At 47.3% G+C, this 26,079-nt stretch overlaps 1 protein-coding gene across 1 annotated transcript; it reads left to right on the top strand.

Annotated features, from left to right (window-relative positions):
- Positions 1 to 1,507: 1,507 nt before the first annotated feature.
- Positions 1,508 to 7,102, top strand: LOC119372398 (uncharacterized). Its single transcript, XM_037642869.2, has 4 exons — positions 1,508 to 1,828; positions 2,947 to 3,634; positions 4,069 to 4,271; positions 6,550 to 7,102. Exons 1-4 carry the CDS (start codon positions 1,584 to 1,586, stop codon positions 7,037 to 7,039), a joined length of 1,626 nt encoding a protein of 541 aa, XP_037498797.2. The 5' UTR covers positions 1,508 to 1,583; the 3' UTR covers positions 7,040 to 7,102.
- The last annotated feature ends 18,977 nt before the right edge of the window (positions 7,103 to 26,079 follow it).

Genomic DNA, 26,079 nt, shown 5'->3' with positions numbered 1-26,079 from the left:
TCCCAGCGCGAACAGACACCCACAAGAGAAACGTCACGGGCATTGACAATCTGCCGATAAAACGATTGAAAACAGTGACACAATTGTGTCCTCGCATCAGGCATGCGAAGAAGCACTTATATACGCAGAAGATATATATATATATATATATATATATATATATTGATGGTACGCGTTTAGCGTTGAGTCCGGGATGCGTTTAATAAATAAATAGCACAGGTTCAGCGACCAGCAGCCCGAAACGGAGCGAGCACGAGCACCAACAACCGTCCTCGTCTTCGTCTTTCACTGGCGCCCCTGTTTGCGCCCTATCCATTCTACAAATCACTCCCCCGCAGAAAAAGAGCCATCCTGGCGACTTAAGGAACAGGGACGACTGGTGGGTCGTAGTGCGGCTTCAGTCGGTCGACGTGAACAATCTCGCGGCCACGGCGACGCCGGTCTGCGGATGGTTGAACGGGCTCGACAACATAGTTGACGGGAGAGGCTTGACTTAAGACGCGGTAGGGGCCTTCATACTTCTGCAGTAGCTTTGTGGAAAGGCCAGGAGCAGAGGAGGGAACGCGAAGCCACACCAATGTTCCAGGCGAATATGACTGGGGAGGCAGGTTTGCGTCATGGCGGTCCTTTTGGCGTGCTTGGTCTTGTGCTGTTAAGGAACGTGCGAGCTGCCTGCATTCCTCGGCGTAGGTGACGACTTCACATAGAGTTGTAGACTCTGAAGCGTCCGGGCGGTACAGAAGAATGGTGTCCATAAATGAGGAAGGTTCGCGGCCGTATAAAGGAGAAAGAAGGGATAAAATCCTGTCGTAGACTGAGTGGCGCTATTGTAAGCGTACGTAACAAAGGGTAGTATGCGGTCCGTGGTCAGCGGAGACGTACATGGACAGCATGTCGCCTAGTGTGCGGTTAAAGCGCTCAGTCATTCCGTTGGTTTGTGGATGGTAGGCGCTGGTTGTCCGGTGCACAACGTTGCATTCACGGAAGAGGGCTTGTACGGCATCAGAGAGGAACGTGCGTCCGCGGTCGCTGAGTAGCTCGCGAGGCGCGCCGTGGCGAAGAACAAGTTGGTGAAGTATGAATAAGCCGACTTCACGTGATGTGGCCTCTGGCAGCGCGGCAGTCTCAGCATAGCGTGTCAGATGATCGATAGCGACGATCATCCAGCGGTTCCCGTCTGGTGTGTACGGAAGGGGGCCGTACAAGTCAATTCCGATGCGATCGAACGGCCGGGAGGGACAAGGCAACGGCTGGAGCGTTCCAGTGACTATACGTGGGGGGCTCTTCCGGCGCTGACACTTGGAGCATGAACGCACGTATTGGCGAACGAAGCGGTACATGCCACGCCAGTCGTACCGCAGCCGGAGGCGTGCATAGGTTTTGATTACACCAGCGTGTCCGCATTGGGGATCCGCGTGAAAGGAGGCACAGATATCGGCACGGAGATGGCGAGGAATCACCAACAACCACTTGTGACCATCAGACAGATAGTTGCGGCGGTATAAGCCTTATGCAAAATTGCTGCCATCTGTCGGCGGCTTCACGAAACTACCGACGCGGCGCCATGTTAAAGGCATGTTTCTATGTCGTGCCGCTGTCGATATCGTAACCGTGTGACTACGTGCTTCGATCGCTATCAATCGCCGCATGAAAAAATGCCGGACGAGTGGTCTAAGGATCTGTCCGCATTACCGGCCCTACCAAGCGACTTCGTCGACAGGTATTACGCTTCAAAAACTGCATCGCAACGACAACGACAACGAAGCTACAAGTTCGTCACGGAGTCCTACGTGAGCCTGCCGTCGCTGCGGACGAAGCAGTGCGCAAGGTAATAAACTTTCCTTCTTTTCACTGAGTGTGGAGCATCAACCATTTTCAGTCATCATCTTATCCTGGGTACAGGGTAGTGAAGGGGCTTTTGCGTCTGACGCGAGTAGGCGCAGCGACGACGGTAACGATCGAGCAAGCAGTCAGGGCAACGTTTGTTTCGTACTGTAGGGTGGCCGCTGGCTTTTTCTTACTACGTATTTGCGGTAAGGTTGTGATCATATAACATGCCAGCAGTCAGGGCAACGTTTGTTTGGTGCAGTAGGGTGGCCGCTGGCTTTTTCTTACTACTTATTTGCGGTAAGGTTGTGATCATATCACATGCAAGCAGTCAGGGTAACGTTTGTTTCGTGCAGTAGGGTGGCCGCTGGCTTTTTCTTACTTATTTGCGGTAAGGTTGTGATCATATAACATGCATTTGTTAGAAATGTAACGCGGTAATGTTGCTTACGTTCGGCCACTGTTCATTGCGCAGTTCACGAGGATATTTTACTAGTTTTTAGTGCGCGGCGTTTCAAAACTGCGCCGCTTTCTACGCTGGGATTATAAAGGTACCTGAGTAATGAACGCTGTATTCAAGAAAGGTCTGTGAAGTTTGATTTGTGCTGGACAAGCATATTGGTGCCTTCTTTGCGCGTACCATCTGCAGAAAGTTGTAATGGCGTGAATGCCTAGTGGACGAGGGGGGGGGGGGGGGGGAGAAACCCCTAGAATTCATGATTGCTATCAAAGATTATCGCTGCTATACGGTCCGTAAATTCGGATTGATGTGTTTGGTAACTCGCTCAGCGTAGTGCAGGCAACCGTTTCAGATCACTATCGATAATTGACTGGATTTGAATGAAGCAAAATCATGACTAAGTGGTCAAGTAGCACCATATCATGGCGACATTACTCACAACACGAAAAAGAGAGGCTTATTCTTTCACCATTTGGCTCCCATTTGATTGTGCAGCAAACACTTCCGGAGAAGCAATGTGCTTAGATATGCATTGTGCTCATTAGGGAATGTTGTCATTTCGGCAACGCTTGGCTGCGTTACATTAATGTAATTCATGCTTGAATATAATGTTTGCTGGCACTAAATATATACTGTAAGCTTTGCTTCTTCTATTGCAGTCCCTCAGGGCCTGCCATTGCAGTGAGATGCCTGTGCTACCGGAGTCGAAAGAAGACCGCAGACCCGTACATTGTACATCTTACATTCACCGCCAACAACCGCGTGTCACAGGCTCGATGTACCTGCCCATCTGGGACATCAGGTCATTGCAACCATTTGGTTGCAGTCCTCAGCCAGGTGGTGCAGCTTCAGAAACTTGGCTACAAGGAACCACCGGAGGAGCTGTCACCAACTGAACTGCCTCAACAGTGGCGACGGCCACGGAAATATATGGCACCGGAGGGTGTAATGGATGTGAACTGGCGCCAAGTGGCAGAGGGCCGACCATCAACGCCGAGACAGTGCGTACTGCAAGAGTTGACGTTTAACCGGCCCACATGGGAGGAGCATTTAAAGGCTACAAAGAAACTTGGGGAAAGCCTAAAGGAAACGCATGGTTGCTGGGCAGAGATTCTTGCTGATGCTGATTCCTATGCTACCGCAGAAACTCCAATGGGAAAAACATTTGTAGGATCAGCAAAATATATACAAATGCCAATGACACCAGCTGGCTTTGAGTGCCTCATGCCCTGGAGCTCGTCAAGCCAAACACTCCCTTTGCCAGTTCCTGCGCCAGCTTACAAGTTTTTCCCGGCAGAAAGTAGCTGGTGTCCCCCTCAAGAAATGGCAAACAATCAGGTGTTACAAGTAAGTGGCTACTTGTATAAGCATATTGCTAAAGAGCCAATAATTGTAGTACACCATAGACATGCAAGAAAGGTAAAAGCACAAGGAAAACACGGACGAAAAAAAGGAACACATATATACATTCACAGGTGCTTGTGTGTGTATGTGTGCCTTTTTTCGTGTGCGACAATTTTCTTTGAGCTTTCACCTTGGAAATGAATTACTACCAACATGCCCAGACTGCCACACTTGGACGTGCAATCTAATAGGTCGTAGGGAAAAGGATAAGGAAGAGATTTGGAATTGCCCCTGGAAATTTTCTCCTGGCTAATATAGGCCATAACCTTCCAACATAACAGCTTGCAGGTTGAATATTTCTCTGAGAGGAAAAAAAAAATCAACACAGCCTTGGCGTTTCGCTGTTAATTAAATACTTAAATATTGCTTGTGTGCAGGGACTCAGGATTTCAAGTGAAGATGCTGCAGCACTGGAGCAAAACACCAGACAGCAGAGCCAGAGCACCACTTGGAGGAATTCCCGAGCCAACAGGCTAACGGCTTCCAAATTTGGCACCGTGCTGTCTAGGAAAGCCCCGTGGACTGAGCGGGGCATAGCGAATGTCATGAGGCCAAAGGAATTTTCGAATGGCATTGTAAGGTAAGAGAATTTAAGCATAGCGAAAAATTAAAATCGTGAGTTGGGCTGCAGCACGCATGCAGTTTTTCTGCTGATATGGAACTTCCATAAAGCTACGTCTACCTTGGTGATGACAGTCGAATTCTTCACGAGGAAGAAAATTCAATGCTGTGCATTCAATGCATGGCCTCCATCCTGGAGTTGCCTGTGTATGCTTGACGTATGAAGCTTGTGTCGCTAATACTGACTGAGCTAATACGATACGTAATGTTTCTCAACTTAAAATAAGAAAAAAATGCAAAATGAGTGTGCAATTTTCTAGTGGCATACACCTACAGGGTATCTTTGGATGGATTCTTTGCAATAAATGCTGCGACTTTAGATGCGTATCCAAGGAAACTTTTTTTTTTCGCTTGTATATATTGAAGACTTGTTTCCAGGTGCATCTTCTCGCATCTTTTTATAATGAACAGTTGTGGGTAGGTGCTTGTCTTGCCCATTATTTAGCAATTCTTATCTTGGTCCTTGCCTCTTCGCACTCAAATTTTCAAGTATGCCACCGTACCAACTCGCCTAACTTTCCATTTGTTTATACGTGCTTTGCCATCTGCTGCAACCCGAACATGTCCTGCAGCTGTGCTCTAGTTTGTGGCATTAAATTCTGGCCACGGTAGTCGCATTTCAGTGGAGAGCTACTGGCACAAAAGGAATACATTTTAAAAATTTTTTAATCTAGAAATATAATATTTGGGCTTTTTCTGGACTTCTCAAAGGCCTTCAACCTCATTAGTCATAAAATTCTCCTTCAAAAGCTCGATCATTATGATACAAGAGGCATTGCACACAAATTAATCGTGTCTTGCAACACCGCTCTCAATTCGCCGTAATTGAAGGAAAACATTTAATAAAATCCATTAAAACAGGAGTCCCGCAAGGAAGCATCCTGGGATTGTTTCTCTTTATGCTTTATTTTAATGAAATATCCGTATCGACGAATCAGTCCATTATGTAATATACACTGATGATAATTTATTTTTTTCAGGCAAATGTAGCAGCGAACTAGGTAGTCGAGCGAATAACACGCTGTCTGAACTTAATGCGCGAGCTCAAGTAAACTCCCTAAAACTAGACATAAATAAAACTAAGGCTGTTTTATTTCACCCCCGCCACACACAAGTCCAGCTTCCCATCATTTCATTAAATAACTCAGAAATTGAAGTTGTCAAAAGTTTCAAATCATTAGGCGTGTATTTTTCACAAAACATCACATGGGATGATCACGTGAACCATATTATCAGTAAACTATCTAGGACAATCGGCATTATGCGCCACCATTGCTGCTACTTTCCTGCTTCTGTTAACATGCCTATATATAATTTGTTGTTTTCTTCTTGAATTATGCCTTTCTTGTATGGTCAACAACAACAATCGTAAACATCAGCAACCGTCTTACAAAAGAAAGCTTTGCGTCTAGCCTGTAAAGTGCCATATCGCTGCCACGCAGCAGACTAATTTAAAAAGCACCGTATCATTCAGGTTGCGTCAATACACGATTACAAACTATGTCGTCTATATAAGTTCGGTTTATTGAAAATTAATGATACCATTGCAAGAATAGCGAGGTTAAAGAAAAGCTTCCCTGCTTATAAAGTACGTCAACCTGAAGTGTGGTATATATCGAGATGCAGAACAAATTACGAAAATAAAATGTTCAATTTTTAACTGCCTACACTTCTAAACCGCATAACAAAGGAACACAAAATTAACATATCTAGCATATCACCAAAACTGCAATTAATGTTTGTATAATGATGTGCTATGGCGACTACTGTTTTTTCTATGCCTGCATTGTAATATTTTATTTTCTTTTAACCACCCTATGAATTCATATATATTTCTTTTAGTAGGATGTACTTACTTAGCCGCATGCTTCTTTGCTATCCTGTGTACTAGGAGGTCAGGGCTCCTCAAGCTATCCGAACAGCTTTTACCTGCCCTCCTCGTAGCATGTTCTTGTTGCGGAATAAAATTTCAATTTCAGAACCCCAAGAAATAAAAATTAATCTGGCGCCATTGTGATTTTACTCATGTCCTACTGTGAACTGGAAAAAATAATCCAATCAGTGAAATGTGCTTTGCCATTTACAACTGAGAGCAATGCCACCATTTCTCTGGCCAAAGTTAGTTGCGTAGAATATATGCTGTTAACTGACTGTTCTTTAAACCAACACAAAACAGCACAAACAACAGTTACACTTATCTATGTATTATTAACTTTTTGCCTTGAATGTATTTGCAGGTACGGAACTCTGAATGAGCCACGAGCAGTGCAGCGGTATGTACAGTCCATGGACCATATCGGCCGCAAGGTGATCGTTCACACCTGTGGGCTCATGGTGCGCCCCGCTTCCCCATGGCTGGGTGCCACACCAGACCGCGTCGTGTACGATGTTCACGAAGATCCACCTTTTGGTTTGATTGAGGTGAAGTGCCCTTGGAGCAAGAGGTCATCTAGTCTCCAAGAAGCACTCGCCTCACCTGATTTTTTTGTTGAAGTGGTAAATGGCATTCCGCACCTGAAAGAATCAAGCGACTACTATGCACAAGTGATGGGACAGATGTTCTGTGCAGGACTTCTCTGGACGCACTTTATAGTATATGCAGACGCATGGATGATTGTGTGCAGAGTTGAGTTTTGTTGTGACACCTGGGCAGCAATCAGATCAAAATTGGACAACTTCTATTTCGAACAAGCTCTGCCCTATTTAAGCTCTCTTGAGCAGACTTGAACTGGAAATAATTGTGCCGAAGTGCATGCCAGGATGCGAGTGCAATAAACGAAACCAGTTTTGAAAGTGAAACGGTGTTTATTGTATCTTCTATGGCATTCTGTCTCAATTACTTAAGCAGCCTCTATGAATATACACAAGGAAAAGGTTTAGCTTCAGCATTCTGAGCTAGCAGCTATGTATGGCTGCACAGGGCTTTCCTGAACACATGTAAAAATTGCAGAGATGAACAGTTAAATAAACATAAATAGCACTTCAAGAGGTTGCTGATATAAACAGTTAAATAAAAATACATAGTACTTAAAGAGCTCTTTAGCAGGGGTGTTTGGAAGTTAGTTAGGAGAGCACACACAGTCCACACTTGGTTGATGATAGGTGCGATCGTAATGGGAATTCTTCGATCGAATATGTGAAAACACTTAATCCTTTGGATGCGTCTTTCCACATGAATGCGTAGAGATGCAATGGCTTCTGTCTGGGCAACTTGTTCTTCTGTGAATTGTGGTGTTCTCAAAAATGGCGGCATGTTCAGCTGCACCCCAAGAGGTTCAAGAAGGTCCCTGATGGTGAACCCCTTATCAGCCATCACAACATCTCCTTGTTCAAATGGAAGCTCGAGAAAACGACTTCTTTTCACAAGCTCCCTGTCTGAAACACTGCCTGTCACAAGTGGTGACAGAAAAGTAAGAGCCCCGTCAGGGGAAACGCCAACCAGTCCCTTGAAAGTATTGCTCGATTTATAGTTAGAGTAGGTCTCTGACTGTAGTACGAAGGAACTTGGGACTTCACATTTTATCTCGGTAGCATCAATGATTACCCGAGTCTTTGGATACTTTTTCTTGAACTCATCAGGCATGTTTCTGTCAACAACAGTTCGTGACGGCCACATTGGCAGGTCTGTGAACCTGTCGAACATGTGATTAATCCAGTCATTGAAAAGACGGCTTACTGTGCTTTGGTGAATGTTAAAACGATGTCCGAGGTCCTTTTGAAAAAGGCCTAGCCTCAAGTTCACGAGAACCATAAAAAGCTGGTTCTCGATGGTGAGCACTGGAGGCCTACCGACTCCCCTTTTCAGATTTGGTGCATTTTCGTCCTCCTCCTTCAGGTCAGGTTTAAGATAGTGAAGCAGCTTGATGAAATCACCATATGATGACAGGCCGGTATAAAACTGAAAATCTTCATCATTGTCTTTAAATTGCTCAATGCAAAATTGTGCTGCAGCCTTTTCAAGATGACTGCATCTCTGCATGAGTAGACACACTCTTCCTTCAAGTTTTGCAATTTTTGCCTTTGCTTGTGCCAACTCATTTTGTAGTTGTGCTGTGTGTTGCTGCAGCAACGCTGCAAAGTCACATGGGGATTCTGCATCTTCACAAGCATCTGGCAGCATGCCTTGCTCAATGTTTTCACTATTTTCTGTGATTGATGTGTCATTGTCCACTGTGTCCTGCACAAACATGGCACGAAGAGGATTCTTCATGGTTGGGGCAGGTCGGGCTTTTGGTGGCTTTCTTTTTTTGATGGCTTTCTTGAATGCAAAAACGGATGGAACTGCATTCTCTTGTAGCATTCGGCGGCCACTAACAATGTTCTTGAGGAAGTCTTCTTCATTGAAGTGCCTGGAACACACACGGGCTGTTCTAATATTAAATGGTGGCTCCCTCTTGATCGCAGCCAGCCATCTTTTCCGGAGGCTGCTGTCATCAGGAATGCAGTGAAATGACACCTGAAAGAATTAAGAGTTGCATGAGACTCGCATGTCTGAAATACTGATAATTCTGGGGTGGATTTATATATAAGTGAATTTATTTACGTCATGTAACTAAGATGGAAATAAGGAAGCGCAACTGACCTCCATCAATGAGCACTTTCTGGGCTGTTTTTCTTAACTCTTACTGCAGTGTACATGTGCGTTGTAAATGTGGTTGCAAATCAAGCTTGTCTCTTTTCCATTTCATAAAACTGATGCTTTGCTCTAGTGTAAAATTATGTACTCAACACAAATTATGTGCGTTTAAATTGTCAAGAATTTATGCATCCGCACGTCGAAAGTGAACACGAAGGGTGTTGTTATAAAACATAAGTGTCGATTGGCTGGTATTGATGCGTTATCATTCCGAGCTGTGCTGGTAACTAACATTTTAGGTCAGTATAAAAACACACGTCTCACTCTGTTCCTCTCTGAGCCTACGATAGTCTTGCGGGCTTAACAGCAGTGCTGCAACATTCAACTTTGAGACGCCGAGGCAACGCTCAACAGCAACTACTTTAGCGCAACCCACAAACACGTTTGAACGGTTGAATTTAATCAATGTACCGAAAAAGCATTTTGAATGCGAAGCATTTCTTGCGAACTTCTGTAACTTTGAGCGTACCTACCTAGCCGCCTACGACTTCGTGCTCCCGTGGCTGTTTTGTTAATGGGATGTGCACCAAAATCGGTATCACATGAGATGACTGTATGACCAACATAAATGGCAGGTCATAAACATGAAAATCATGACATGCATGTCATGAATGACATGATTTACATGCCATGGCCTTGGTGCTCTTGCGGTCATTTCGTTAACTTGATATATACCAAAATTGGTTCTGTTCGACGTGACTGTATGAAGAACATAAATGGCAGGTGGTAACACGGCAATCATGACATGCACGTCATGAACAGCATCATTTACATGCCACTGTCTTGGCGCTCCTGCAGCGTTCGCTAGCTTGATATACACCGAAGTTGGTATTATGAGGCGTGACTGTATGATGAACATGAATGGCACGTGGTGACATGAAAATCACGATACGCATGTCATGTACGGCATGATTTGAATTCCACACTCGTGATGGGCTCGAGGCCGTTTCACGAGCATGACATATACCAAAACTGGTATGGTGTGACATGACTATACGACAAACATAAACAAGTGGTAACATGAAAATCACGACATGCATGTCATGTGAAACATGTTTTACATGCCACGCTCAGGATATGCTGGTGGCCGCTTCGCTAGCTTCACATGTACCGAAATTTGTAAGGGGTGACATGACTCTATGACGAACATTAATGACAAGTCAAAACATGAAAATGATGAAATACATTTCATGTACGGAATGATTTAAATGCCACGCTCATGGTGCTCTCACGGTCGTTTCGCCGCTGTGATATACACCAAAATTGGTGTGGCGTGACGTGACTGCATGAAGAACATATATGAGAGATCGCAACATCAAAATTCTGACAGGCATGACTTACATGCCCCGCTCATGTCATGAATGCCTTGATTTGCCTAAGAAAAAAAAAACAATGCGGTGACCATATTTACTCGAATGTAACGCAAGTTTTTTTCAATATTTTTCCTACCTAAAGTTGACCCTCGCTTACAATCAAATATCGAAATACATACCAAACACCTATTTTTTCTTCCTGGACGCAATGAAAAGTCATCCCCTGCGTTACAGCTGTGTTCGCGTTACAATCGAGTAAACACGGTACGTCTATTCCCACAATGCGTGGGATCTGCCAATTTTTGCCATAGGAGCAAGTCACTCCTGAGGTGTCTGATAATGTGCCGTAGCACATTGAATGCTTGAAAAATGTGTGCAGTGATGCGCAAGCCATCCCATTAAACGGCAGCTTGTCACACGCACTCGAGAATCGAAAACGAAACTACAGAAAAGAAAGATGCTTTAGCACCATCGGTTCGTTATCGGAATCCACCGATGACGCGCACTTGCTTCCCATTCAGCGTGTGCCGTTACCGAAACGTAAACAAAACAGCACATTCAATGAAATGCAGGCACGCGCGAGTAGCCGCGATAGAGCTCGTTGCGTGAAGGTGGCTTCTGTGTGAAGCGAAATCGCCTTCACTTGGTAAACGGCTGCTAGCGAAAACGTTGCAAAAACTGCCTTGCTTCGGCATGCAGCAACTTGTGGAAACACAAGTGCAGATGCTATTACACGTCTTATTTGCTTAGAAAGGCGAACGCAAACATGTCATTCGGGAGCAGTAGCCGGAGCACATGCTGGAAACGTCGACAGCCAGGAAAAATAACGAGGTGCAGTTTACTGCTTACCTTTTTTCCTTCAGGATCCCGAGTACCTCTCTGTGTGCAGCAAGGGACGCAGCAATACGTCGGCATTGCGGTTGTTATCCACTGCACGCCTCACGTCGATACGCGTTACATATACGCACGTACACGCACGCAGACACGCCCGCAGACTGTGCGGACTGCGCCGCGCTTAGCCTCTAATATGGCGGCTATGCTCACGACGGCCGATAGATGGCAGCAATTTTGCATAAGGTCTATAGGAGCCCATCGCGGATGGTGAAATGTCGAGCTGTGCGCCGCAGCGAGCGAGTGGCGGTACGTGGTGACGGCTTAGATAGGAACTCCATTAAAGAGACTATCCAAGGGTCCTGACGCTGCTCAGAAGGCATGTCAGCGTGTGTAAGGGCCGCAGAATCGTAGCTGGAAACAGACAGATTGCCACAGTCATGGGGAAGGGGACAGCGAGAAAGAGCGTCGGCATCTGAGTGTCTACGGCCTGACCTGTAGACGACGCGGATGTCGTATTCTTGGAGACGTAATGCCCATCGCGCTAGACGACCAGATGGATCTTTCAGTGAAGATAACCAGCAGAGGGCATGGTGATTAGTCACGACATCAAATGGGCGGCCATATACGTAAGGTCTAAATTTTGTAATTGCCCAAACGATGGCTAGACATTCTTTCTCCGTGACCGAATAATTTTCTTCAGCTCTGGTGAGAGTGCGACTTGCGTAGGAAACAACGTACTCGTCGAAGCCAGACTTGCGTTGAGCAAGAATAGCGCCAAGGCCGACTCCACTGGCGTCCGTGTGGATTTCGGTAGGGGCGTCTGGGTCAAAGTGACGTAGAATCGGTGGCGATGTCAGTAGATGACGTAATTTCGCGAATGCGGCGTCGCAAGCGGAAGACCATGCCATGACACCTTGGCTGTCAGCAAGTAGGCGTGTTAAAGGGGCCATTATAGATGCGAAATCACGAACGAATCGCCGAAAATATGAGCAGAGGCCTATGAAGCTCCGGAGTTCTTTCAGGGTCGACGGCTTGGGAAACTCGGTGACAGTGCGGAGCTTTGCAGGGTCGGGTAGAATGCCGTCCTTGCTGACAACATGTCCCAAGATGGTGAGCTTCCTGGCGGCGAAGTGACACTTCTTCAAATTGAGTTGTAGGCCAGCCTGTGTGAGGCATTCCAGGACACTTGCGAGGCGCAGAAGATGGGTGTCGAAGTCCTTTGAAAAAACTACGACGTCGTCCAGATAACAAAGGCACGTGTTCCACTTGAGACCTCGAAGAGTGTTGTTTCATAAGACGCTCGAAGGTGGCGGGGGCGTTGCAAAGGCCAAACGGCATCACGTTGAACTCGTACAAGCCGTCAGGAGTTACGAACGCAGTTTTTGGGCGGTCAGCTTCATCCATAGGTACCTGCCAGTAACCCGATCGAAGGTCCATTGAAGAAAAGAACTCCGCCCCTTGCAAGCAGTCGAGCGCGTCATCGATTCTTGGGAGCAGATAGACATCTTTGCGTGTGATCCTGTTAAGGCGCCGATAATCAACACAGAATCGGATGCTACCGTCCTTCTTTTTCACAAGTACCACCGCGGAGGCCCAAGGACTGTGGGACGGCTGTATAACGCCACGACTAAGCATATCAGTCACCTGGTCATCAATAACTCGGCGTTCAGCGTGAGAGACCCGGTATGGACGCTGACGCAGGGGTGCATGGCTGCCGGTGTCTATATGATGGACGATGGCAGACGTTCGACCCAAACTGGTTTGCTTGTAGTCGAAAGACGTCCGAAAGCGGTCGAGAAGCTTCAAGAGTTGGGTGCGTTGAGCAATAGGAAGGTCCGAATCAATTGATGGAAGGAAAGCGTCTAGGGAAGATGTGTCGGGCGTGGTAACGAGATTAACGCTGGCGACCTGGAGGCTTGTTGTGCGATCGAGCAGTTGGCTAGCGCAAGCAGAATCAATCTCCTCAAGTCTCCCTATACATTCTCCGCGGAATACTGTGGCTGCGACCGAAAGCCGGTTCGTGACATAAATGCTTGAGCAGGAGTCTTCGATCGTGACAAGAGCAAAGGGGAGAATGAAATTCTTACGAGAAGTGAATGCTTCTGACGGTGTGAACATGGCGCTAGAGAAAGCATAGTCGCAGGAGATCGGTACCCGAACAGAAGACATAGGTGGGATGTCCGTGTCCGCGGCGACAACGACACGAGGAAAAGATGATTTGCCAGAATCGATGTCGGAGATTGGTGATAATTCTAGTTCGGCACGGGCACAGTCAACAATGGCATGATGCGTGGAAAGGAAGTCCCAGCCCAATATAACGTCGTGCGAGCAGTGTGGAAAGACGACAAATTCGACGACATACAAAACGTCCTGAATGACTAGCCGAGCCGTGCACGTCACGGAAGGTTGTATGGGATGTGCGGTTGCCGTACGGAGAGAAAGACCAGAAAGCGGAATCGTAATTTTTTTTAACTTGCGGCACATTGCTTCGCTCAACACAGACACAGCAGCTCCCGTATCGACTAAGGCGTGCACGGCAACACCTTCAATGAAGACAGTTATTTCGTTAGCAGGTTGAGAACGAGGTCTTGTAAATTTCGACAGCGGCGCAGTTCTTGCCTCCGGAACTGCGATGGTCAGTTTTCCGTTTGGACGGGCGAGGGGCGACGAATCATTGGCGAAAGCGAACGTCGGCGCGGGGACGGCGACCGACGGGAGTTGAAGGTTCGGCGGTTGGATGAAGAGGTGTCCGAAGTAGCGTGGGAGGGCATCGGCTGTGGTGGCTCTGTACGGACGTAGCTGTAACTTGCGTCAACGGTACCTGGACGGGCAACGCGGCGGCGGCAGAAACGCTCGACATGGCCGGGTAGACAACAGTAATAACAGATTGGTCGGTTGTCCGTTGTGCGCCAAGGATTATGAGGAGGGGTGACAGGACGGCGATAAAGTGGAACGGCGGGCCTGCCGGCGCCTGCGTTGAGTAGAATGCACTTGAGGAGTGAGCAGAGTCCGTGCCGTGTGGCCGCGCAGGTGACTGCCTTCTCGCGACGCCAGCCTAGGTCAAGGGCGCGGATACAGGCGGCGGCTGGTGCGTAGGCGGAAGGGCTTCGGATACTTGCTCTTCAATGGTTTGTCGCAGCGATGAGGGGAGCCCATGAGCATTGCCTGGGAGAAAGGGTGCAAGAGACAATTGTCGCGCAACTTCTTCTCGGATGAACTGCTTGATTTGCTGCGTCAATACCGTCTGGTCCGGAGAGATGGCGCCAACGGTGATTGCTGACGTACTGGTCGTGTCGAAGCTAGGACGGCGTGTGGAAATGCGCTGCTTTCGCAACTCGTCGTAGCTCTGGCAGTGCTGAATGACGTCCGTGACTGTTTGAGGGTTTTTCGCCACAAGCATGTGGAACGCATCGTCCTCGATGCCTTTCATTATATGCTTGACTTTGTTGGTCTCGGACATGGCAGGATTGAAGCGGCGGCAGAGGCCGACAACGTCCTCAATATAGGAAGTGAAACACTCTCCAGACAGTTGGGCGCGATCACGCAAGCGCTGCTCGGCGCGGAGCTTGCGCACTGTCGGTCGGCCGAATACGTCCGCGAAAGTCGTTTTGAAAGAGGCCCAGGTGGTAATCTCAGCCTCATGGTTGTTAAACCAGAGTTCCGCGACTCCTCTCAGGTAGAACTGGACGCGGCCGAGTTTGTCGTTATCGTCCCACTTGTTGTTGACACTCACTCTTTCGTACGAAGAAAGCCAGTCTTCGACGTCCTGCTCATCAGTACCGCTGAAGATGACTGGGTCGCGCTCTCTTAGAATACCGGGACAGCGAGCAGCTGGGGGTGTGGCAGCATTCTGCTGTGCGACGTCGTCAGGCATTGTTGACCGGGGAGGTAGAGTCCGGTTGCGGAGTTCCAGGGTGCAAAAGAGAACCAGCACTCTCCACCACTTGATGGTACGCGTTTAGCGTTGAGTCCGGGATGCGTTTAATAAATAAATAGCACAGGTTCAGCGACCAGCAGTCTGAAACGGAGCGAGCACGAGCACCAACAACGGTCCTCGTCTTCGTCTTTCACTGGCGCCCCTGTTTGCGCCCTATCCATTCTACAATATATATATATATATATATATATATATATATATATATATATATATATATATATATATATATATATATATATATATATATATATATATATATATACGGGCGTGTGTGTGTGTGTGCGCGCACACACTCGTTCACGTAAATTAGTCGTAAAACGCGCGGTGTGAACATACTACGCAACTAAGCATCTGCCAAAGTTTATTTCTTGCTATAGTGCTCGAGTGCTGACCCGAAGGTCGCGGGATCAAATCCTGGTCATGGCGGCCGGATCTCGATGGAGGTAAAATGCTAGAGGCCCGTGTACTTAGAATTAGGTGCACGTTAAGAGACCCCCGGTGGTGAAATTTCGGGAGCCCTCCACTACGGCGTACCTCGCGATCCTATCATCGTTTTGGGACGTCAAGAATTAATATACATTTTGGAACCTCAAGAAATAATATACCTTGGAACCCTCATATATTGAACTCACGAAAAAAACGGGCTTGACTTCCATATGTCGTATAATTCGATATAAAACTCTTAAAGAGATTTCCACATTATCGATGCGAACGTTGGCGCACAATCTGGCTGCACGAAACTACTTCACGATAATGAAGGAAGGCGGCCTAGGGGAACACACGGGAGTTTTGTTTAGTTCTTATTTTTGCGCGGTTTGTAGTTGGTGCGAGGGGGGGGGGGGAGAGGGGAGGTATACATAAGGGTGGGTCGCAGGCGAGAAAGTTCGGTATCGATACGGCCTTCGTAATGACACCGCTCACTTTCCCAAATGTATGCGGGAATCTCCCCTTCCGTGAGAAAAAGCCAACTCCTCGGGGCGTTTTGCACTGCCCAATGCTCGATATATGAAGTGTTCAGGCTATTATTGCTCGATGTAGCCGTAAATTTTGATGTGCATTGACATTAAAGGGACACTAAAGAGCAAAACGATTCCTCTCATATTAGTAAAGTACTCTTTCACGATACCAAAAACACCACGCTTGCTACGAGAAGACGCTTTGTAAGCGAGAAAACGCGCAAAAACGAAATGTGGCTGGCGACGCCACCTTGAAGTTTTCGCACCATTCGCCGTGACGTCACATGTTTCGATGGCGCCTGCTAGGGACTACGTAGTTCCTAATCGGTAAAAATGAAGTACATTGTCCTCTGAGGGGGCCATAGACTTAACATACCAAGTTTGGGGTAATTTTGTTGAGCCAATGGCGCCAGAATACCATAAATACACTTTGAAATTCGTGACGTCACGCGGGGAGGTTTCGGCGCGAAATTTAAAGATGAAGTTTTGAACTCAATTTTCTCCTCTATTAATAAACATATGATGGCCAAATTAACGAAATTAGACTTCTAAGAGCACAATTTATCGATCTAAACCGATCCATTGTTTCTCTTTAGTGTCCCTTTAATGGAGTGTCGTGTTCGAAAATAGCTCGATATAAAGGATAATTCGATTTATCCGAGTTCGACATAGTCTGGTTTGACTGTATTATTACAGTCTATCCCGTACGTCATACGAGCGATGAATCATTACATGACCGCAGTGATTCCGTGTTTTCGCCCCTTCAGCTGACTGAGGAGAATACGTTCCCAGTGCCGCGCTAGCTTAGCCGATAAGGTGGGACGCTGCTTAGCAGGAGGATGCGCATATGATTACCGGCAACGAAAGCTGCATTTCAGTGGGACGAAATGCAAAAGCACGCGTGTACATAGTCCCAGGAAGACACAATTAATCGAGAGTCCGCTCCATACGGTGTGCTTCATAATCATATCGTGGTCTGGGCAGGCGCTACACTATAAGTTATCACATTTTAGAACGTACCGCCCGAAGCAGTCAATAAAGATCGCAAAACTGCCTTCGAGAAAAGCTTCAATAAATTTTAGCGTGGGACACATAATGTTTCTCCATCGGAATAAATACGAGGAAGTTAAAAGCAGCCCGCGAGTGCCCGTGTAGCAGGGAGATAACTTCCCACGGCATAAACTTTTGTCAGCTTAGCATTCATATTGCGAGCCGCGCACAGAAATCTCCGACACCGCTTTCACCGGCACCGATACTTCTATCCGGGATAAGCGCACACTCCAGTGTTTGCCAGGAATCTTCTCCGGTGCGCGTTCTCGAGTTTCTGAGAGACACGCGCGCGTCGTGGCGTCCACCTTTCACGTCGCGCCGTGCAGGTCCCTGCTTTGACGAGGCTCTCATCTCGGGGACAAAAACACGCCCACGTTGAGAGCGACATTTCCGATTTTAGCCCAGTAACGCGAGAAGACGGCGTCAGCTGCCGCTGCTTTGTGTGACACTTCGGGTTTCTTTGCTTCTTTCTTTTTTTCTTCTGTCCTGGAGGCCTCTATACACTCCCTTTTTATTATATGTGTTTTCAGCCCCATTGAACGAGCGTGGGAGTGTTTTTGAAGATATGAACGTGCTCTGAAGTGCGGATCGCATTGCCATGGCAGATTTAACTATAACGTCGAGAATGCCTGTGTATTTTTTTGTTCGTATTGTTTTAAGGAACGACGTCAGCTCGGTGGGCGTTAGTGCGAAGACGTGCTGACGTTGATACCGAGAAATCTCCAGCAGAAAAAGTGGCTGCCACAGAGCGCGCATTCTACGGAGAAAGGCTGCCGTTCAATGCATAGGAAATAAAAGTGGAAACACGACGCTTCTCTGTGCCGCGTAGAGACCGCATACATCCTTTCTTTAGCAACATCGGCACTTCTCACTTCTGTGTCTTCCACGCGCATCTTCCAAAATCGAGTCAGCGTCCGCTATCCTTCCGAAATCAGACAACATGCAACGAACAAGGGCAGAGCTTCAGGGAGTCTACTCGAATGGGGCCATAGCCAAACAAGAACTCATTTCTAGCAACGCTTTGTCCTCAATTCATCGCAGGTAACACTTCCAGAGACAAAGCCAAAGGGAAGCACCATGTGATAACAATAAAAGCCGCAATCAATGTACATGCATACGGCCGCCCCTGAACCGTTGTGTCTTCACAGAATGTGCGATTGACCCACGGTAACGCAGACGGCTTGAGTTCGCAGGTGCACGCATAAAAGTGCACACTGGCCGGTTTGCTGAGACAGAGAGGGAATCACTTTCTTTTGGTTGAGTGGCGTATAGTTCGAAAGTGGGGAGGGGGGACAGAATTTCTTAAATTGTGATCATGCGCGAATCAGGCTTCGTGTACACTCGGGTCTTTCAGCTCAACGAGATAAATAAAGCACTCCAATGCATCATTTATGCACATTACATTGTATTTGTGGGTGAATCTTCCTGTGGCATCGGCCGCATCAGTCTACAAGACTGACTGTTTTTGCATGATGAAATTAAACATATCGTGGACTGGTCGAGAAAGCTAGCATGCCATATACTTACATAAGCTGCTGTTCGCGCTCTGTATTATCGTTTCACTGGAGCCATTACGTTGTTCATAAGGCAGCTTTCAAAAACACTTAGCCGCAGTACTTCGCGATACGGACAGAATTATCATTATTCTAGCTCGTTTCAAACCTAACACCTCACGGTGCGGCGATCGAGCTCAGCCACCACGGGACTGGATGTCGCGGTGAAGCCGGCCTCAGACCACCTACGTGGCGCACAGCGTATGTGTTCTGAAAAAACGCGGTGGCCCCTAGCAGACTGCGTATTTCTTAATAGGACCAGTCTGAGTAGAGTTTAAAACGTAGTGTTGGCGCGAAAAACCCGGAACTAGCCCAACATCGCATTCTGTTAGGTAGCGTTCACGGTCCCTACCACGCACGTTGCAGTGGCGGAAGGTAAACGGATCTATAGCAGTCCTGAACAAATCGATTTCGTGTGCCCATGGATGGCTCCTAACACATGCGTATAGTATCAAGAAGGCATGAAACATCATTGTGAATGGCTTTGTCGATGGTATGCGAAGAGAATGTTTGTTTACGGGAAGAAAATCTATGCCCTTCTCCAGATGTTTCTTTGAACTCAGGATTATGTTACGTGGGTTCAAATGCGGATATCGCACATAGCCGGCGAAGTGCATATACAGTAAAACTCTCATACATTGGGCTCTAAGGGCATAGCTAAATAGTTGATAGAGCCAAAATTACAAATGCAACATACACCTAGATGTCTCAAGCTTAAAAAATCAGTACCGCCGCAATGGCGAAACAGTGAATGCGATAGCAACAAATGGGAATATCTTATACGAAGTAAGGCTGACAGCTAATTCTTTTCGATTCGATCGCGCGTAACTTAAACGCTGGTTTAAGGGAACACGGCCGATCCAAAGGCCGAAGCGGTTTTTGTGCTGTCATTTCTCTGAGCGCGGAGTAAGCGTTGAGAGCATAGCAGGCTTACGAGCCTTCTCCTGAGGTCTGTCGAAATAGCGCGCGCCAAAGCTCGCGACCGCCCCCTTATGAGTAAACTTCGCAGTTGCTGCTCGTAGGAAGTAGCCCCCCCTCACCCCCCCCCCCTCTCCAGCGGCGCCCCTTCACGCTCTGTCTTTGACGAGCCATGAACGCCAGGCCTCACACGCGTGTGTTCTTCGTGCGTTGGAGACGGTCGGCTCTTTTCATCTCCCAGCCGTCCCCAGCGCTCCAGCACTTTAACTAGCGCGCAGAACATGACTCGTGGGGACATGTTATCAATTTGGACTCTATACGGAGCATGAAGGCGACGGCAAGAACCAACCTAGAGTGTCCATATAATTGCTATCACAATGATACTGACAAGTCTGAGACCGTCCCTTGAGAAAATTGTTCATTCTAAAGCTGCTTAGAAGCCCTAAATGTTTAGTTAGCATGCATTTTTCATCAGCCCTTTCTCGTAAAACGTGCGTATCGGAACAGGGAACCCTTGCGCCCTTGAAGCAACGTGGCGATATCCTTTCCGGCAAAGAACACTCACAGGTAGTAGGCATCACAGCAGAACGATTGGTTTTGTTTGCACTACACCGCTGCTTAACAGTGAAGCCTACTAAAGCAGATCCATTATTGTGGAGCGCAAGAAACCCGTGCTGCGCGCCTTCCATACTTTGTGCGCACCTTGCCTATTTCACGCCGTTTCGCTTGTTTGCATTGCCCCTGAAGTTCGATATACTCTTTATTTACACGACTTACATGAGCTGCAAGATGACCGATTTCCTGTAGTCAGCTTTACCGCAGTACAGTTCTATGTGGACAAACATCACATTGCTACTATTGGCTGACAGCTCACATAAACCATGAGTGGCATTCGGACCAGATGAGCTTCTTACCACGAGGTGTCGCCACGTACCGGCGCCGCGCCCTACATTGTCCTAAAAGTACACCGTAACAACACTGGCACGCAGAGAAATCACAATGGTTCGCCGCTGAGGTCTAGTGGTTAAGGCGCTAGGCTGCTGACCCGATGGTCGCGGGTTCGATCCCGGCCACGGCGGTTGCATTTCGGTGGATTCGATATGCTAGAGGCCCGTGTACTGTGCGATGTCAGTGCACATAAAGAACACCAGATGGTCGAAATTTCCGGAGCCCTCCACTACGGCGTCCCTCATAATCATACCGTGGTTTTGGGACGTTAAACATCAGATATTACTATTGGGAACTAGAATGCTAGAAATAGAACGTGCTTCATAACGCGGCTTCTTTCCCCCATGTCATCCCTCCTAGTGTAGCTCCAGCGCGATCGTCTTACGAACGAAGAAAGCAATTGCTTAAACCATGCGGCGAATATGTGCAGCTCATCCGCTCGTTCGTGACGGATTCGAGAAACGAAGTGTAAACCACCGGCGCTAAGAGGCTACGAAATTAGTGAAAAATTTCACATAGCATTTTACCCAACTGAGGAGCTCTAGAGATGCGCAGTGGGTTGCTGTTCGGAATGAAATTCAAGGATGGTAGTGGCGATGATGTCGCTGCAGGCGCCGTTAGCCTGAAAGACGTGGAGTAATCTTCTAGAAAAGCGTACACAAACACCTGTCGGTTAATCAGTTCGGTTCAGTGTTTGTGGTAACGCGTTAAAAGTAACGTCGTTACCTCGTTCTTTTTTTCGGTCATATAGTAACGTACTCGCTACCATTTCGTAACGGGTAACGTACTTCCATTAAAGTTTTTCGGTAACGTGAGGTGTCACGTTACTCGCTGCTTTTTATTCTAATTATCCCGGAAGTCTTACACACAACTCCTTCGTCTCGTAGGCGCCACATTCCCAGAGCTATCCTTACGTCGCAGCGGCGGACTGCTATCGGCTTGCCAGGCGTTGGCAATATAGCAATGTCAACTCATGCGTACATCGAGCGCCTATTTGCCGTAGCTGCGGACGTAATCACTAAGAAGCAAGGCAAGCTGTCCGACGACAGCTTAGAAATGTAGCTGTTGCTTAAATTCTACAAGTTGTAATTGTCAGCAAGTTCTCCCTGCAGTACTATAGCGCTGTTTATCAGTTCTGTTTTCCAAATAAAATTTGCTTCTATGTGCTTCTAACTGCGGGTATACGTTTCTGGTTCATATCTTAAAGCAAATAGGCGCACTATGGGAACAAGGACAAAAGGGAGGAACCGACGACACAAAGCGCACACTCGCAACTGAAGTTTTAAAGACGATAGTCTTTCTTGGGGAACTTAAACGCAGAAGTTTTGGTCTGTCTTTCTGTCTGTCTGTCTTTCTGTTTGTCGGCACGTCACCCGATTCAGCCAACCGGCCAAAGTTGAACCACTTGCTTACCGCCCACCCATCTTGAACTGGTACGGCTGTTCATACTTGTGAACGTTGTCGATCAAAAAGTAAATATTACGCATATCTGAGGCGTAACATCATTAGGTAAGTATTAGGTGGTGTGTTCCTTTAATAGAAAATACATAGATGCGCAATTTTAAAGACCTTGATGGTATGCGTTTAACGTTGAGACAGTAACGCGTTTATTAAAAGATTGCCACAGCTGAAGCGATCAGCGGTCCAAGCCGAGCAAGCGCGAGCGCCAACAACAACCGTCTTCGTCTTCTTCTTTCGCAGGCGTTCTTGTCAGCGCCCTACCATGTTACAAATCACTCCCCCGCGGAAAAGGAGCCATCCTGGCGACCTAAGGAACAGGTACAACTGGTGGGTCATAATGCGGCTTCAGTCGATCGACGTGAACAGTCTCGCGGCCGCGACGATGGCGGTCCGTAGATGATTGAACAGGCTCAATCATATAGGTAACTGGGGTTGCTTGACGTAGGACGCGGTAGGGGCCTTCGTACTTAGGCAGTAGCTTTGTGGAAAGGCCAGGAGCGGTGGAGGGAACGCGAAGCCACACCAACGTTCCAGGCGAATACGACTGAGGAGGCAGGTTTTCGTCGTGACGGTCCTTCTGACCCTACTGGCCCTAAAATGTTACAACCCTACTTTCTTAAGGTGCGCTGAAAATGCGACTACGCTGAAACTTGTCTTCCTCCGTGCCCTCTGCACAAGCTCATGTTGAGTTTCGGTTTCGGTTCAGTATTGCATTGTACGAATGACAGGGGGCGCCGCTCTGGCATTCCTGTTTTACCCAGGCGACGTGTAAGTAAGAGAGTTTGTGGAGAGTACTTGTTGTGTGCGGACGTTTCTTCTCCTTCGGCGCATCGCGCCAAACAGCGTGTTCGGGCTGGCCGGCGTCCCCACCAGTCGCGTTGGTCACCGCCGATCTTCGCCTGCCGCTGCGCCGGGACTACCATCTCGCAACACAGCATTCATGTTTCCCGACGTATTGCCAGATGGCGTCCATATCTCACGCAGCGCCTCCTCTATCGTCTTTAGACGACATTTGCAGCGAAGCACGCAGATACGCGGCCAATTTTTATTGAAAGAGTACACATAAATACGTTACAAAAAAGGGCACGTGGTGCAATTTCCCTCGCCGAAACAAAACAAAACGAGATGGGTATCCCCTTAACAGATCATGAAGGCGCATGCGTCTATACACAAAGGAAGTTCGAAGAAAACCGGACTAAAGAAAATTCAAACTGCGTGGGGGGGGGGGGGGGGGAGAGGGGAGAGAGGAGGGCAGACAAGTTTAATGCAGTGTGTTGATCAAATATGAATATTCTATCTCTGTTATGGCGATAGAAGGGCGGCTGGCGCATCTATCCCCGCATCTCTTTATGTGAAAAGCTTCAATTAGTTCGCGCGTGGTTTTATCTCGATGCCTAGATAGAACCATCGCGTCAACGAGAAAAGGTGAGCATCCGCACGTGGTGCAGTGCTGGGACAAGTGGGCACCCTCCCTTGACGCCACAGCTCTGTTGTGCTCCTGGAGGCGAATATTTAAGCAACGGCCAGTTTGGCCAACGTATACACGGCCACATGACGGTGGTATGAGGTACACGACACATGTTGCGCATTGAACAAAAGGCGAGGTGTGTTTAACCTGGCACTTCTTATTTTCTATGCACTTCGCTTTTGCTGCTATCCTTCTGTCTATTTTGCCGCATACTTTATTGAGTTTATTTGGAGCCGAAAAAACAACTTGTACATCGAAACGATTAGCCACGTTTTTTAAACCATGGGACATTTTGTGAATGTACGGGATCACTGCGGGTTTCGACGTGCGCAGCTTTCCATTTGCTTTCTCACAAAAAGCGCCTTCTCACTCGGGTTGCCTTCTCACAAAAAGCGATGCAAGCCTTCACAAAAAACTTCGTTCCTGTGGACGTCAAGCCTCAGAAGGTAAAAAAGCGAGCATTGGCCCTGTTGCAAGAGCACAATCTGGAAAAACTTGCTACAGCAGTAAAAAGTCGGAGAACCTCAACCTGCATATCTTCTTCGTGGCAAAGACTCACAAGCCCGGGATCCCTTTCCGTGCAATTGTGACAGAAAGAAACACCTGGCAGCGTGAAGTTTCCGTTTTTCTACAAATGCATCTACAGGACTTGTCGATGTGTGACCCCTTCAACATCCCGAACTCAGATGAACTTGTAAGTTTTTTAAAACTGTCCAACCCAGGCGCATGCCAGTTCTTCAGCATAGACGTAGAAGATCTTTACTACTCAATGCCTTTCGACGACCTGTTAAAAAGTGTCCGGTTATGCATTACTAATGAAAATGTCGAGATCAAGTTCCGTAACTCCTGTGGTCTGTCGGTGAGCACCTTTCCGGAAATATTGTCCGTTTACTTAAAATCCACCTTTGTGGAATGGAAAGGCAAATTCTACGGACGAAAAACAGGTGTTTGCATCGGATCTAAAGTTGCCCCTGTCCTCAGTAGCATTTATCTGGGCGGAATCGACAAAAAAATAATGAAAATTTGGGAGCGGCAGCAACAAAGATTGTTAGATATGTAGATGATTTTCTCGTGTTCGTCAATCCTCGGTGTTTGGAACAGAAGGTTTCTGATGTTTTGAAACTGTTTAAAGAATACGGTCGCGGGTTAAGTTTCACTGTAGAACTACCGAAAGACAAACAATTACAGTTTTTAGATTTAAGGCTGACGGCTGGGGGTAACCATGTATGCTGGTCGTACTTTCCCCGTTCAAAGAAGCCGATACTGAACTTTAATTCAGGACATTCGAAAATTGTGAAAATGGGAATTGCAGCGTCCTGCTTGCGAGCAGCGCTAACCAAAACGTGTCCCGACAAGATAACGACAAGTTTCGGCCACCAACTACAAAGGCTAAAAGAAGCTGGTTTCCCGCAGACAGTCACACGCAAAGTGACCCAGAAGCTATTAAAATGCGTGAAATCAGGTTGGGAGGCACGAGAAAAAGCAAATGGAAAGCTGCGCACGTCGAAACCCGCAGTGATCCCGTACATTCACAAAATGTCCCATGGTTTAAAAAACGTGGCTAATCGTTTCGATGTACAAGTTGTTTTCTCGGCTCCAAATAAACTCAATAAAGTATGCGGCAAAATAGACAGAAGGATAGCAGCAAAAGCGAAGTGCATAGAAAATAAGAAGTGCCAGGTTAAACACACCTCGCCTTTTGTTCAATGCGCAACATGTGTCATGTACCTCATACCACCGTCATGTGGCCGTGTATACGTTGGCCAAACTGGCCGTTGCTTAAATATTCGCCTCCAGGAGCACAACAGAGCTGTGGCGTCAAGGGAGGGTGCCCACTTGTCCCAGCACTGCACCACGTGCGGATGCTCACCTTTTCTCGTTGACGCGATGGTTCTATCTAGGCATCGAGATAAAACCACGCGCGAACTAATTGAAGCTTTTCACATAAAGAGATGCGGGGATAGATGCGCCAGCCGCCCTTCTATCGCCATAACAGAGATAGAATATTCATATTTGATCAACACACTGCATTAAACTTGACTGCCCTCCTCTCTCCCCTCCACCCCCCCCCCCCCCCCCCACACGCAGTTTGAATTTTCTTTAGTCCGGTTTTCTTCGAACTTCCTTTGTGTATAGACGCATGCGCCTTCATGATCTGTTAAGGAGTTACCCATGTCGTTTTGTTTTGTTTCGGCGAGGGAAGTTGCACCACGTGCCCTTTTTTTTGTAACGTATTTATGTGTACTCTTTCAATAAAACTTCAGTTGCGAGTGTGCGCTTTGTGTCGTCGGTTCCTCCTTTTTGTCTTTGTTCCCATAGTGCGCCTATTTGCTTTAAGATATGAACCGTTACCAACTAGCCCAAATGGCTGCTTTGCTACAATACGTTTCTGGTTGTTTAATTCTTGAGTGAGCGAGGCTGACCTCGAATGCCTTCGCATGAACACCGGAAATTTTTGCGGTAATTATATATACGTTTAAAGGGGACAAAAATGATTTATGCTGCAAATATTCTTTTCAGGGACTATGTAGTTTAAGGATGTCTTTATTGCAACAAAATCTGCGCATATATTTCGTACGCTAGTGGGAGCACGCCGTCAGAATTACTGTAAATTTGTTGAGTGATCAGTGATGTTTTCTTTCCGGAGAGCGTTGATGATGAAATCTCATGTTCTGTTCACTTTGACAAAAGGC

Source organism: Rhipicephalus sanguineus, chromosome 10 (genome assembly GCF_013339695.2).
Source record: "Rhipicephalus sanguineus isolate Rsan-2018 chromosome 10, BIME_Rsan_1.4, whole genome shotgun sequence".
Taxonomy (NCBI): Eukaryota; Metazoa; Arthropoda; class Arachnida; order Ixodida; family Ixodidae; genus Rhipicephalus; species Rhipicephalus sanguineus.
Note: the sequence above shows the minus strand (reverse complement) of the source record. Positions and strands in the feature narration are given on the sequence as shown.